Source organism: Lagopus muta, chromosome 1 (genome assembly GCF_023343835.1).
Source record: "Lagopus muta isolate bLagMut1 chromosome 1, bLagMut1 primary, whole genome shotgun sequence".
NCBI classification, from domain to species: Eukaryota; Metazoa; Chordata; class Aves; order Galliformes; family Phasianidae; genus Lagopus; species Lagopus muta.
The window spans coordinates 184,682,605-184,697,870 of NC_064433.1; the positions used below are offsets into that span (position 1 = coordinate 184,682,605).

The 15,266-nt window shown below is 41.1% G+C and overlaps 1 protein-coding gene across 11 annotated transcripts in view; it reads right to left on the bottom strand.

The window, feature by feature from the left end:
* FAT3 (FAT atypical cadherin 3) overlaps window positions 1-15,266 on the bottom strand; it is a 479,929-nt gene that overhangs the window by 109,069 nt on the left and 355,594 nt on the right. For all 11 annotated transcript variants that reach the window (XR_007377791.1, XM_048949082.1, XM_048949052.1 and 8 more), the window contains one exon: window positions 1,454-1,768. Coding sequence is in view for 10 of the 11 variants with exons in the window: in XM_048949082.1 (XP_048805039.1) it covers window positions 1,454-1,768 (315 nt within the window). In the remaining variant the exon portion in view is untranslated. The remainder of the gene's footprint in view (window positions 1-1,453; window positions 1,769-15,266) is intronic.

The window sequence follows — 15,266 nt, forward strand, 5'->3', positions numbered from 1 at the left end:
TCAATATTTTCAATACTGAGTCAAATATGCTCCAGATCCTTTTGTCCATTTTTCAAAACAAATATATAGCTTTAGGACAATAGCTGTATCTATTGTCCTTGCTTTCTCTTCTCAGTTGTGTTTGCAAGCACTGCCCATCTTGGTTCTAATTCTTTATATTCCAATGTATGCTAGAGAGATGGATAGACTCAGTATTTGCCTGACATGCTTCACGGTTTCAGCACAGACGAGGTGATGACCAGTGACAAACTGAGGGATAAGACAAGGCTGAAAGTAGGTTACAAAATGGGTGCTTCAATGAATAATATCAATGCCCTAAGAGTGTGAAAGATTTTTCTTTTAAAACTAAAGTAAATGCTTCTGGCTATATGGGACCGCTGGTGTATAAAAAATGCTGTTACTACGCCTGTTAAAAATGGGAAATATTTTCCTGAAATACCATAGCCTATTTCTTTCTGTGGAAATGTGTTAAGTGGGCTTGGTGCTAATGCTTATCACCCTGCTTGCTCAGGAATGCCCACAGGGGAAAGAAGCTGAGCTTTGAGGTAGAAGACCTGCAGCTGTTACATTACAAAGAGGGCCACAACCCACACATCCAGCTCTGCACAGAGAAAAGCACGCACCCGATGGGTGCTGACCTCTGAGTATCTGAATATCCCTCAATATCTTGATACCTATGCTTTTATTTTCCTATCATAGTTTCCACCTCTATGAAGGTCTCCCAACAGACACCTGTAAATGACATTGTTTCCTTTACAGTGGTCTGACTGCAAACCTCTGACAACTTTCTGTCCCCTATTTTCTACAGTTTTGATGGACTCTTTATACATACTCTTTGTCTACAGAAGTACAACTTCAGCTTACTTCTGTAGACAAAGAGTACATATGCAAGCCTGGTACTTCTTTATATTATCAACTACATCTTCTTATTGTCTTTGACCTTGCCTGCATGGCTTGAGAATTACTTTGACTACTATTTCTTTTAAGTGAAATTGCTCCCATACTTAAATCCCAATGCACTATTTCATACAGAACCCAGTATTCCTCCTCCCTGAAACTTCCAGACATGAACAATGTAAGGATCCTTCCATGAGGACAAGCAGTTGGGTCTACACAAAAGCTGAATATTCAGTTGTAGCTTTACCAGCCCAGTTCAACATGTCAGAACACAAGCTTTTGGTCTTCAGTTTAGTGTATTTGAGGGAATGACTCCTGCCAACAATCTGCAAGCTAATTCTGAACAGTCTGAGAATAATTCAGCGTGTGCAATAGCCTGAGCAATCTCCAAATGTACTTTTTGTCTGCAGTTTTACATGAATAAGAAATTTTATAATACATTCAGATCTTACACGTAAGTCATAGATTAAATAGTTATGTATCACTCTTCATACAACAACAGCTGTTTTTAAAGTCAGTCACACTTGGATTTGTATGTTGATGGAAGCACGCTTACCGTTAAGATGTCATAGCTCCCTGCTGTGAACTGCTTTCTGGAAGACACCATCCCTGTCTTGGGATCAATAAAAAATTTCCCATCATCATTTCCATCCACAATGCTGTATGAGATTTCTGCATTAGGGCCTTCATCTTTGTCCAAAGCGAAAGCTCTGTAGATTGGCTCCCCTCTTTTCTTACGGTCCCTCTCTGGCAACTTGATCTGGTAGACTTTTTCTGGAAACTGGGGTTTGTTGTCATTCTCATCCAGAACCTGGACCACCACCCAAACCGAGGACTGCTTGGGAGACGTGCCTCCGTCTGAGACGGTCACCTGTAAACAGCAGCAGCAAAGGCATTACTCTGAGAAGGCAAAGCAGAATGTTGTCAGCTGGTGCAGCAAAACGTAAGGAAACAGTCCTCCCTCTCCAAATCTAACCTGTAGTTCACAAGGTCTTCTGTGTGATAAGTAACATTCAACACATGCCAGCTATAGGCATGCTGAGTGCAGAATTATAATGTACCTGTAATGGAATGGTGAAAGTTTTTCCTCTTGAGATGAATGTAGAACATGAATGTTGTGGATGAGGAACCTATTCCAAGAGAGTGGTGAGGTGCTGGAACAGCTGACCAGAGAGGCTGTGGATGCCCCATCCCTGGAGGTATTCAGGGCCAGGTTGGATGGGGCCCTGGGCAGCCTGGTCGAGTATTAGATGTGGAGGTTGGTGGCCCTGCTTGTGGAGGGGGGTTGGAGATTCATGATCCTTGAGGTCCCTTCCAAACCGGGCCCAAATGATTCCCCAGAAATGGAAATCTTTTAATTGCAAATTATGTAACTCAAAAGAAGACTGAACTGCAATTAAGCAACTAAGCAATATCCCTGCTTTTTTTTGCAGACATATTTTAAAGTTTCTTCAGTCACGCAATTAAGGATTTATTCTTAAATTATAGAAGAACTTCTGTCACTTCTTGCCATTAATTATTTGGGATTTCTTAAACAATGACAGGATTTTGTGCTGGTTCTTTTCATTCATTACCTGAGATTTGACAGCTCATTAATTCTAAAACTCCTTTATATGGTTTTAAGGGGCATAGAGAGGCATGTGGTAAAAAAAAAATAAATTGCTGCATTGTTAAAAAGTGCACTGTGCTGGCACAAATACACAAATAAAATCTCTGAGAGAAAAGTTAATTAGTAATTTAGCTGCAATGTAAACAGAATTACTAATAATTTTCAGTTAGAAACACTGTAAAAAAAAAGGATCCAAGACCAACAAGTGCTCAAGAGCTTCAATAATATGCCTTCAAAATGCAAGCAATCAATTTCAAACTTCTCTCTAAAAAGTTTGACTGTAGTTCCTAAAGAAATAAGGCAGAAGATTATTTCTGTTTGCACATAAGAAGTTCAGATTTCACTTCCAGCTATGTATGCTAACGAGAAATCCCACAGTACCATTTTTTGTGACAGCAAGCCAAAGTGTCCCATCCAGTTGCTTGGCTTGTATCCATCCCCACACATTGGGTGTGTTGCTGGTTAACTGCTCTGTGCCTTACTCTTCCTTGAATGTTAATGTGTAAAAAACACAGTCCCGATGCCCAATCCTAAGGCAAAGTAAGCATTTTCTGGGAATCCTGGCCCACGATGTTGATCTTGCCTTGCAACAAGAAATCTAAACTTAAGGTAACCCTGATTTAGTACTAACATCAGCAGAGAAACACACAACATCTTCTAAGAAAAAAGCAAAAGATCTCTGCAATTTCCTCTTTTTAACTGTACTTGCCAAAACTGATGCATTGGGAGTGGTGGACTGACAGCCTTAGGGACTTAAATCCCTTATTTACAGAAAAATAAGTGGTATGACATTACGGAGTAGAAACATAAAATCCCCAGATCAGCCCATAACTCATTTGTAGAGCGCAGCCTGTTCTCCCATCACTGCATAACGGCCTCCGGCCTCTGTCCCCTGAGGTGCCGTTGGGGCTGGCAATTAGCAGTCCTTGGGGTGGTGATGGTAAGGCTGTCTGCCGTCAGGAACCAGCCCCATGCTGTGTGCCACCAGCACACCATCTGCCTGCAGTGGGCATGGGCATGTGGAGAGCCCCTGGAGTGCTGCCTGCTCTCAGCACTCGCTGTGCTCCCCAATGCAGACGTCTTCCATTGTTGTGGGGCTACATACATGGCTGAAGATCTGCCTTCCCCTGGTGAGCTGGGAGCTCAGCCCCTCTGCTCCACCTCTCCCAGATGTTCCCCCCTCCTATTAAACACTCTTGCCCCACTTTTGAGGCTGATCCTCTCTGTTTTTGGTTTGCTGCGGCAGAATTGCTTGAGCCTGTAGCAGAAGTGCAGGTTAACAAAGAAAACCCTCATTCAGGATTTCTGCTGACTCCACAGATGAAATAACCCATGGTGCCAGGCAGTACAGCAAGGCTGCAGTGCACAGAAACAAAAGTAGACACATTTATTTAAATACTGGAAAAAAACACCTCCAAAAAGCACCCAAAAGGGTGCTAATGATCTTACTGCATAAAAAAGAAAATTGTGAAAAAAGAAACTTTTGTTGTCTGAACAGAACAGGAGTAAACTTTTAAGAAAAAAACATTTCCCTCAGGCTTTTAGCCAGGATATACAGGGAAGGGAAGGGAAGGGAAGGGAAGGGAAGGGAAGGGAAGGGAAGGGAAGGGAAGGGAAGGGGAAGGGGAAGGGAAGGGAAGGGAAGGGAAGGGAAGGGAAGGGAAGGGAAGGGAAGGGAAGGGAAGGGAAGGGAAGGGAAGGGAAGGGAAGGGAAGGGAAGGGAAGGGAAGGGAAGGGAAGGGAAGGGAAGGGAAGGGAAGGGAAGGGAAGGGAAGGGAAGGGAAGGGAAGAGGAAGATGGTGAAAAAGTTTACAAAAAGTAACAATAATACAATCCCTGAAAAGTACAGTTGTATAAGCAGCCAAGCAACTGTGACAAAAAACATGCTTAACCCAAAATGCTGCTCAAGAAGCTAAGTTATCCTCCTGCCATCACTGCACACAATCTCACAGTTTGCTAGGTTACTGCTGAAAGTGTGACTACAGTAGTGTGGCAGCAGATAGGTGCAGGCATTGGGTTGTTCCTGCAAGCTGAAACTTGTGGGAAATCCTTTCTGCAGTAGAAAAATTGCACTGAAAATAGTTGCTGGTAGCTAATTGAAAATTTAAAGGCCACCGAGTCCAACTGCCCTGCATTACAGTTAGATCAGGTGCTCAGAGCCCTGCCAGCCTGACCTTGAGTGTCTCCAGAAATGGAGAATCTACCACTGGGCAACCTGTGTCAGTGCCTCACCACCCTTAGCGTAAAAAACTTCTTCCTTATATCCAGTCTAAATCTCCTTTGTTTCCATTTGAATCCATTTCTCCCTGTCCTTTCACCACAGAGCCTGCTAAAGAGTCTGTCCCCTTCTTTCTTACAGCCCCTTTAGATACTGATACGCTGCTCTTGGTCTCTCCAGAGCCTTCTCCAATCCAAACAGCCCCAGCTCTCTCAGCCTGAATCAATGACACAAAATGCCATTTTATCAACAGGAACTAACACAGAAGGCCTGAAATCTGGCTCTGCCCTAATAAAAAGACAATACGTTGCCTGTTCAGAATTGTTCTGAGACAACGCAGCATAGTGCAAAACCAAGCCGTAAGGGAATGGGGGAAGTGGTGCAGTTGCCTAACCAACTGCTGTGCCTCCATCAAGACATCACACAGCACTTCAGGGCCCTTCTAACCAACAAAATATCAATTCAAACACAGCTGGAGATCTCAGAAAATCCTTGAACAGCTGGAAATCATGGTGAAAGGCAACCAGGGAGGGAAGGGAGGTTGGGACGTTTATAGGACAAAGACACAAAAGCTAATTCACAGCTGGTATCTCTGGAAATGGGAAAGGCAGACGTGCAAGGCATCTGTTTGCCAGGAGAGAAACTGCAACTCAGGACCAGTGAGGTTTCATTTAGAAACCTGCAGATGGCAGGGTGGGAAAACAAAACAAAACAAAACAAAACAGGAAAAGAAAGGTGATACACACAAATGACAGAAAAGTCAGTCCCAGTGTATGCTTATAGAGCACCAGAAACCCCACAAGAGGCAATCCTCAGAGCCATCGGGGTGGTGAAATGGCTAGGACCAGCATGACAGCTTTCCTGAAGGAGATGAGGAACTGCTGCTTGGACTGGATGTGCTTTGCTAAATGCTGAACACTTCAAGCCATGCTGACTGATAGACATTGGGGTGTAGACATTCTGCTTCTGGCCCAGGTACAACCTGAGATGAGGTTGGTCAGCTGCATTCTCTGCCCTTCTGATTTGATACTACTACTACTACTGCCTTGTCAACACAGCCCAAAAGAAGATATCACCTCCCTGAGCTGGAACAGAGCTGTGAGAGCAGCTGAGGTTTAACTCCCTGACCTATCACATGAAGGGCTGGTCCATTTACCAAGGGTGAAATATCTTAAAAGGAGTATGGCAACATGTTTAACGGGGTCTGACAGCCTCAGACAGCAAGAACATGAACTTTATTTATCACTTTCACAGGGAAGTCTTAAACATCACCGCTGTTCTCCCACAGCCTAGACAGTTCTTCATAAAATTTTCTTCATAAAACGAGCAGTTTTTTTGGCAATCTGCATTCCCCCATTGGCTTTAATGTTTACACCTTTACTGAACTATGTCAACCAATACGCATACAAGGTTTTAGTTACCTGGAAATTTTGTGGCAGAGCAACAGTAATGCACCTTCAACTTTCAGGACCAGGACAAAACACAAAAGATGTCATCATGCAGAGTACTGCAAATTCAATACAATAACAGATCCTTCAAAATCCAAGTAAGATAATCTCTATTTCTGGATACATTTCAGTAGGTTTGGTATGTAGCCCTTAAAACTACCCAAAATAAGTTTATATGAAATTATGTTTATGTTAAAGGCCACGGATCAACCACAAAGAGACTTCCATAGCAATGAGCTTTCACAGAGAAAATCAAAGTCAACAGTGTTAACGTGAAACAGTTGGAATGTTGGATATGGAAACTCCTTGTTTTTATGACCATGGGGAATGCATGGAGCAAACATCTCAGATTCAGCCAAATTACTGGCTAAAACACAGCGCAGGTCTAGCAGGCCTCAACACTGGTGACACTGACCATGTTATTTTGAGACAGTTGCTCCTCCTAGGAAGTGGAATGTCACGCTTAACTGAAGAAGGATTAGCCCTCACATTTTCTCAGAATACATATGCAACTGTGAGGACCACCTTCCCGACTTTAAAAGTACAGTATTGAATCTCAGTAACCAAAGCTCATGACTTCCAAGGTAATTACTAACTCAGTCAGGGAGAGTAGCTAGCAGGAATTTTCCTTTAACAACCTAACAAGACAATCAGTAGGTGTTTAATACATGTTATCAAGCTTCGGGATGAACAAGAACCTTCTTCCACATCACTCCTTGGCAGGAGGAAATACATAGCCTACCCAGTTTTAGGTCAAGAGGAATTGTCACATTAGTATCATTAGCATTGCGAAATGCTGAAGATGGCACACTTGCTTGTTTATTTTCCTCGCGTTGATACTACTTAATGCAAAAAGGCTGAGCTGGGATGCCTGCATCTCATCCAAGGCTTCCAGGTAAAAAGCTCTCCCTTCCCCCAGCCAGCAAGGCCAATTTTGCTTCACAAAACTTTAGAAAGGAGAATCTGGTTGAGTTACTCAGACAGAAAAAAATGATCAAAGGGAGCCTGAGAGCGGAGGCATACCCCTGCTGTTAGTGACTAATGGGTTTGTTTCTTCTGCCAATGCGAAAACGAGCTGCAATACCTATTGTAAGAGCCCCTGGAATTCAGCCCAAGTAACAGAAATAAAGGATTATAAAGCAGAGCTCCTTGAAGGATGAATGGAACTTTAAAGTCAAATACACTGAATTACTATCTATGCCTACTTCAGAGACACACTAAGATTGCAGCTAAATTCATACAAGGAATTTTTTATTGAAATACATTGCATTACTGAACTACATGTTGGATCATTGGTACAAAGTGAAGGCGGCCTGGCTCAAAGACATACAGAATAGGGGAGAAAAAAATACAAGTTACGCAAGAATCTTTTTTAGTCCAATGCATAAACAAGAATTAGATGTAGCAAACTAGATGTTGTTCTTTTTTAATTCTTTATTTGGCAGCTTTGGAAAAGAAGCAGACAGCTGTTTATTTCACTTACCCTTACACAACTTAGTGCTGTCCCAAAAGACAAATTATTTAAACACTTTTTGTAGGAAAGAGTGTCAATCATATTGATATGATCCATCTTTTTTGATTTCCTTTACAATGTGTTAATAAGAGGAACTCTCATTTTCAATCATAAAAAATTAATAGATTCGTTCTGGCCAAGTAGGAGAAATAAATAATTTAGAGTACTTCTGAAATACAGATTATCACTGACACAGGCACTCTAGGTGGCTGATTAGGAAAGTCAATGGCTCCCAGCCACATCCAAGCTAGAAAACGATGCATAATGGTCTGTTACACCATTTGAGAACTAACAATGACATCAGGCAATTTCAACGTGGTACTGCCAAAAGTCAGGAAGGAAGGAAGGCTGGCTTTTTCATCTGGAGTTAAATGCTCCCTACAGTATCTGCAAACCTAAATATTAGAGAACAGCACTGACAGAGGTCTTACAGGCTTCAAATAGTAACTTTGGTCAGACTCATTTACTGTTACCAGTAGGCAGTAAACAAATGGAAAGCAATGACCTGGCAGTACGAAATATCAGAGTGAGTGATCCAGAAGTCCTGAAATACTCCTAATTAGAGTTCCTTATTTTGTGCCATACTTTATCCTATGAGCTTTTTGAAAATTTAGAAAATAAAAGAGCTATCAGCTCTGAAAACAAACTGAAGGCTTGTGTTTTAGCTTTAGTTGTAGCAAAGGAGGATCTGCATACCTCTCAACAGCGGCTCTCAGAAAGAAAAATAGTCTTTTTCCATAGGCATTGCTTTTAAAGTTTGTTACATTGGCAACCTTAGTGCATGAAGCCATATTTAAGGTACTCATGAACTGATGGGTGCCAGGGTAAGTGCAGAACCAGACATTGCTCCATTCAATTTCCACAATAGAAATTCTGCTCTATGTCAAAAGAAACTCCTTCAAGCAATCACAGAATAGGATTCTGCTCTTCTCCTTTTCAGTAGCTATTGCTCTCAGGAATACCAATCTCATCTAATTTTGTTTATGACAAACTACAGATAAAATGTTGCCTGGAAGTGACTCAAAGCCGACTGCTTCCCAAAATGTGCCTCCTCCTTCCACACGTGGGGTTAAATGATCTCCACCTCTCCTGCATAGCAGCAGTGTATAGTCAGTTACAGTAAGAAAAGGCATTGCTCAACTAGGATTTTTCCTGACCTTGTAGGATATATCACCACCAACTGAAGCGATGCTTGGAACTGCATGTATAATATCATGTTAAGCAGTTTGCAAAGCTTGTATCTATGGGACTGGCAACTTTGAGGTGGTCACAGGAGGAACACCCACCTCTGCCTCACAACTGTAAAAGCCTTTTGAGTACATAAAAAATTTCTCTGTTGAAAAGGCTACAATAACCCAGCATACAATAAGGAAGACCTGGAAAGCAGAAAAAAAACATTAAAAATAGTCCTCTTACAATATCTGGCCGCATGAATGTTTAACCAGCTTCAAACTGACACTTTACAAACAAGATAAAGAACAATATGTGGTCTCTTAAGAACATTTTTACAGGGATTTGGAACCTCTTTAGAATTACCTATTAGTAAATAGAAGCATAACTACCCTCAGCCTCTGAGCAAGAGAGAAGATAAAAGTTGTGTATTGATCTTCACAGCAAACTTTGAAGAAGGTGTTTAGCTCCTGCTGATAGCAAAGATTAGAATCAAAGACTTTTGTGAACAGAAATGATGAGTAGTCAAATCTGAGAATATTTCATTTCAAGCAGCTTTAAATAAACTCAAGCTTGAAAATTAAGGTACTTAGGCAGTTTAATGTTAGGAATAATCTCTATGTCGATTCTAATTTCCTTAATACCTGAATATCTACTTCAGCCACTTGTGGATTTTGCTTTTCTCATGATAAGAAACACTTGTGATCAAATATCGATATGTGAGACTGTTCACCCATACCATATTTACCTCTACAGATAATGCCCTTCTCCAAAAATCTTATCTCAGCACTCAGGTAATGCAGTAGCTCTCCGTTCCTGTGCTTCAGAAGAGGTACGTATCAACTTTGAAGCTCACTGCACTCCCTTCTTCTCAAATATTCAACTACTTACCATTTTCCATCCACAGAACTCACTCGATTCTAATCTCTACTATAAGCAGGAGCTGAACTGAGTTTAATCATATACTAGCAAGAAAATAATTTTGGATATTAATAAAGACACAAGATTTTAGCAGTGCTTCCAAGAATTTTTCCTATAACTATTAGTCATTTATTTTCTGTTCCAATTATAAGCAGAAAAGCTGTATGCAAAAATACATGCTAATATATTTCTAGAATCTAATCAAGCTATAGTCATTGTAGAGTTTATTAATCAGGCAGCAAAACAAATTATACTTCACATCCCTGCTCTGGTGTGCTGTTGTATTGGTTTACAGTATAGGTCCCCAGATATTCAAAGTGATGAGAAATTAAAGCTGAGCAACTTTTTTAGTAGAAACTCTCAAATACAGATGATTTATTTTGTGGCAATACCCCTCTGTCTATTCTGCAATGAATCAGTAGCCTCGTGGTAACATGATACGTGTTGTTCCGTTTACTCCAAGACATGAGGGGAGGTTTAGGTGAGATATTAGGAAGAAGTTTTTCACCCAGAAGGTGGTGACGCACTGAACAGGTTGCCCAAGGAGGCTGTGGATGCCCCATGCCTGCAGGCATTCAAGGCCAGGCTGGATGTGGCTCTGGGCAGCTGGTCTGGTGGCTGGTGACCCTGCACATAGCAGGGGGGTTGAAACTAGGGGATCATTATGATCCTTTTCAACCCAGGCCGTTCTATGAACTTTGTAACTATGAATTACGACATAATATGAAGGAGCTTCCCCTGCTCTTGCTAAAATGTCTTTAGAGATATTACATGGCATACAGCTCCTGGTACAACAGAGTAGTAACTTCAAAGAAAACTTTCCATATGCAAAGGAAATATTGCCTTCTCTTCTGAACTATATTATCCAAACATACTTATAAACAATTTTAGACATGCCAACAGCCAGTGCCTTCTGATGTTGGATGAAACCCCCTTAGGTAAGGCTCTGCAACAGTCTTGAACTAGTCTTGCTATTATTTAGTAGGTAATACATGTGTTCAGCCACAAATCAGATGATAGATGCATGCTGTAGGTACAAGGCATCCAAATTCGATGTCGCTGTATGAAGCAGAACCATGTATTTTTGAAGGAAAGATAACACTTTTTTTTTGCTTTTTTTTTTTTTTAATTGCTCTAACAAACAGCCTTTGGTCGTGTTCCCGGAGGATGACATCGCCTTGTCCCTGTCAGAAAGGCAGATGAAGATCCATCCAGCCCCATCTCCAGCTCCTCCTCCAACCATTTGCTCTTCCCTTGTCAATGATCTGTAGCCACCTTTACCCGTCAATGCGCTGTTTGTGCATCTGTGCTACAAACAGGATTACTGAAAATAATCAGGGCTTAAAATGCACTGCTGAAAGCAAACAAAATCCCCCCAAAGGCAGATGGTTAACTAGTGCTGGGGTGGCAGCAAGGGAGCAGAGCGAGGCGATGAATGGCAGGAGGGGGGAAATTCCAGAGAACGTTTTGGACACTGAAGAAAAACGCAACGTGCAGCTATAGTTTGGTGATGAATTCTGCTGTTTCAGTACACATAGCCTCTTACTCACCTCCCCATTCCAAACCTCACTACAAAATTCATTGCTAATCAAGAAGCCTTTGATCAATATCAAAGCAGGCAAGGCCAGAACCAGGCACTGCATCCCCTCAGTAATTGCAGAACACATTCAATTTCCAGCTCACTCTAGTTTTCCACAACAAACAAGAAATAATGAATGCTCTCAATCCATACACATGTGCTGGGAAAATCCTGCATAGAATACCTCAAAGAGAGTTTTATAGCCGATAGCATGATGAGTCTCTGACGTTTATATGCATTTTATATTTTTCCATGTAGACAGGAAGCTTCTAAAGTTTTATGTTCAAAATAAAACTTATCAGTAAAAGAACTGATTAATAAAAAATGGTTTTCTTACCCAGATAGAAAGCATTTAATATCAGACCCTCAAGGGGCATAGTTCATTTCCAATTTTTGATTCTGGGGATACATTTTGAACTTGTAAAAGGCAAAATGAACTTTTTGTATCTCAGAAATTTCAATGGCTTTAGTGAACTATCGCCGAGGAAGACAGCTGTGGCGTTGTTCATTGATCTAAACGGGAAAAAATTAAAGATTTTTTTCTGTTGATATTCAAGTTAATTGCTGTAAGTTTCTTTGATTAACAGTGAAGTACAAAGGAAAGTTTTAATCAACTTAGATGACAGTCTATTAATGATAGTTTCATCTTGTTTTTGTCAGACCAGGTTAAAGTAAACTTATCTTTGCTTTGATTTTAGCAATAAAAATTCTACTTGACTTCTTGATGTCTACTCCACAACTTGCTGTGACAAATTCATTTTAGACAGATAATAAGCATTAATTGGGCCATATTTAATCACAGTTTCATCTAATAGGAAACAAAGACAAGCCTTATTATCTTAATCTCCACTTGTCTCCAAAGTGTCTATAAATATCTACTATCCAGTTTATGTTGATGGAGGGTCAATTCTACAAGCTGGTTGAGAATGATCATGGCACTGTGCACAGGGGGGAAATTCAGACGCCGACTTCGGAGCAGAACTTGTATTGATGGAGTACCTTTTTACTTCTTTCATGTTTAATTTTCCTACTTTAAAAACTCAGCCTGGAAAACAAGTTCAGTGCCTATACTTGGAGACAGAAGATGTGAAACTGAAATTCACTTAACTGTTCCACTGATAAAGATGAGAATCATCAGCATCTTCCCTGATGGGTACGTTAGGTCTCTGAGTTTCATCTAAATCTCTCTTCCTTTAGCTTAAAACCATTTCTCCTTGTCCTGTCAGTGTCTACCCATGTCAAAAGTTGATTCCCTCCTGCTTATAATCTCCCTTTAAATACTGGAAGGTCATAATGAGGTCTGCTCAGAGCCTTCTCTTCTTCAGAATCACAAATACCTGCTTGATAAAGGACCCATCCAGCTGTGGAATCTTCTGACTTAAGTCAGTAGGTATTTTCCCATTGGCTTTGGTGAGAACAAGGTTTCACTTGAAGTGCAACAATTTCAGCTGAACTTGTTTTCTCATTCAGCTTTTGCCCAGCCCTTGTCTCCAGCTGCATAACAAATAAATAGCTGGAAGTTGTTTGCCTTCAGCTGAAGGGTAAGAGAAGAGGTGTACTGCTGCAGCAGCACAACATCCATTGTAATTCACCAGGAAGGATCCTACTTTTACACCAAAACAGATTTTGTTCTAAGAAACAGTGATGCCATACATCATTCTTTTAACATGATTTTTCCTGTTGGTTACATGTATTACTAATGATCTTTCAAAGAGCAATGTATATGAATAATTTTCAGAACATCTAGAGACAGTACTGATAGCTAAATGGGTGTGAGTATGAGAACAGGGCTATCGTAGGGGTTAAGATACAACACGAAACTGTCCCCCACTTTTAATATTCCAAATGCATTGCAAAAAAAAAAAAAAAAAAAATCTTGGCCAGAAAACTGAATTTCCCTGAGTAACACTCAGAACCCATTAAAAATGTTCAGGTTATTAATATTAATTAATCAATTAATACTGTTATAATTAATTAATTATACAGTTGCCTGGAGTCCTGGAGAGGGATCTTTGTGTGTCTGAATAATAAAAAGATGACATTCTCCTCCCGCAATGCAGGAGGAATTTTAAAATAACACAAGTTTTTGAATATTCTTAGCGCTTCTATTCTTCTGCAGCATTCATCTTTGACATGCATTTGATTTTTGCAGCCACAGGATGGCATTCACTGCTGTGCAAAGGGTCAGTGGAATGTGAGCAGACCGTAGGCAGTGTATTTTCTGCCTGGGAAAGGGAAATGTTTAATCAAAAAAGATTAATATAAACTCACTGTTTCCTACTGATGGCAGCCATTTATATAAGAACTTAATATCAAGACCTTACCATGCATAGCCCTTAAGGTTCGTGGTCTTACTGTGTGGACATCCAGGTCCTCAAAAGATAGTTTGCTTGATTTCAGTACCCTGGGACATTCTAAAGCCAAAGCAGCAATTTCAACCCAGGACTCCGGCAACTGCATGAAGCACTGTACTTTTCCTTCCATGGTTTATGGAATCACCATAACTCTTAAATTTAGACTCATAATTTACTGTTTATTTTCCCATTAAGTCTATATACAGAGTATTCACATGGTGTGGTAATGGGAAGATAGATGAACCGAAAGGCCAAGGTGACTGATGATTGGATTGCAAATGTCAAATTGTGCAGTAGAATATGGATATATCAACCCAAACAGCCTTATCCTGGTTGTGAAATTAAAGCTAGGAGCAGGTAAATCACCTACAATAAGTTCCAATTTATAGAGGTGGAGCTGAAGGCAGTGGTAAGCAGCATGCAATTAACCTCAGTAGGGATGTCCAAGGCTGCTGGTAAAATGAGTGGATTTAGAGTGATGAGCAAGAATGTCAGACCAAAAGAGAACCCAGTAACACTATTAACCTTTGTGAGACTGCCCTGCTAATAATGTAATCTGGGGGAGAATAAAACACGGCGTGAGACAACATGCCCAAGTTGGTAATGCAAGGCCAATGATACATGGGAGAAAAACGAGAATTTTCGTTGATACATGTTATGGGCCTCCAATTAGCCCTCACTGTGTGAAGGGAGAGAAGGGAGGGAAGCAGAAGGAGTCCCTCTAATGAGTTGCTTTGTTGGTTTGCAGCAGAAGAGTTTGAAAAAGAAAAGTTTCAGGAGCTGCTTTACTTTTGAGATGGTCTCAGGGGGTGTTAAATGGGCCAGGCAGTTGGCTGGAAATAGCTGTGAGAAAGCTCCTGATTTATGGTGAGCCTGAACAGCACAAGTGTATCCCGTCAGCCTCAGCACCGGAGGCGTGATACCTCAGCAAGGGGAGATTGGATGTATCAGAGGCAGGCACTAATCCCGATGTTGAGATGCTGGGGTCATGACATGCTCATGCTGTGGAGCCATGGCCAACGCCATCCATACCACTGCTGCTTCCTTTAAGGAACTGTATAGTAAATATGCAGACACAGTGCTTGTTCTCTGTAGCTCTTTCTAGTGTTAGAAGTGGGAGATTAAGAGAGTTTAATCCACAGAATACTGATCTGACAAAATATCCAGATCTTATTTACAGGGTCACTGGGGCAAAGGCAGTTTGTCAATCAAGAGAAGTTTAAGATGCAGTTCCTGTTTTGCTGCATGAGCCTGGTGAATCTGTGTGCGTGAAGAACCTTTAAAAAATAGAGCATGAATATATAATTGATTGAGCTGCTACTGTTCAGGCACCCAAGAGGATCCAGGGGGTCTCAAGTTGAAGAGCTCAGAGGTAGATCTGAGTTCATGCTGCAGAGAGGAGCAGATGAAGGGACACAAATTAGCCCTGCAAGAACTGATGAAAACAGCTCACAGCTCCGAGCAGGATAATTTGCTCTGTCAAGAAGCAGGGCGAATGACAGCGTCATGCTGAGCACCGTGCTGCAGCAGAGGGGGGGTTTCTGGGAGCTCAGCAGC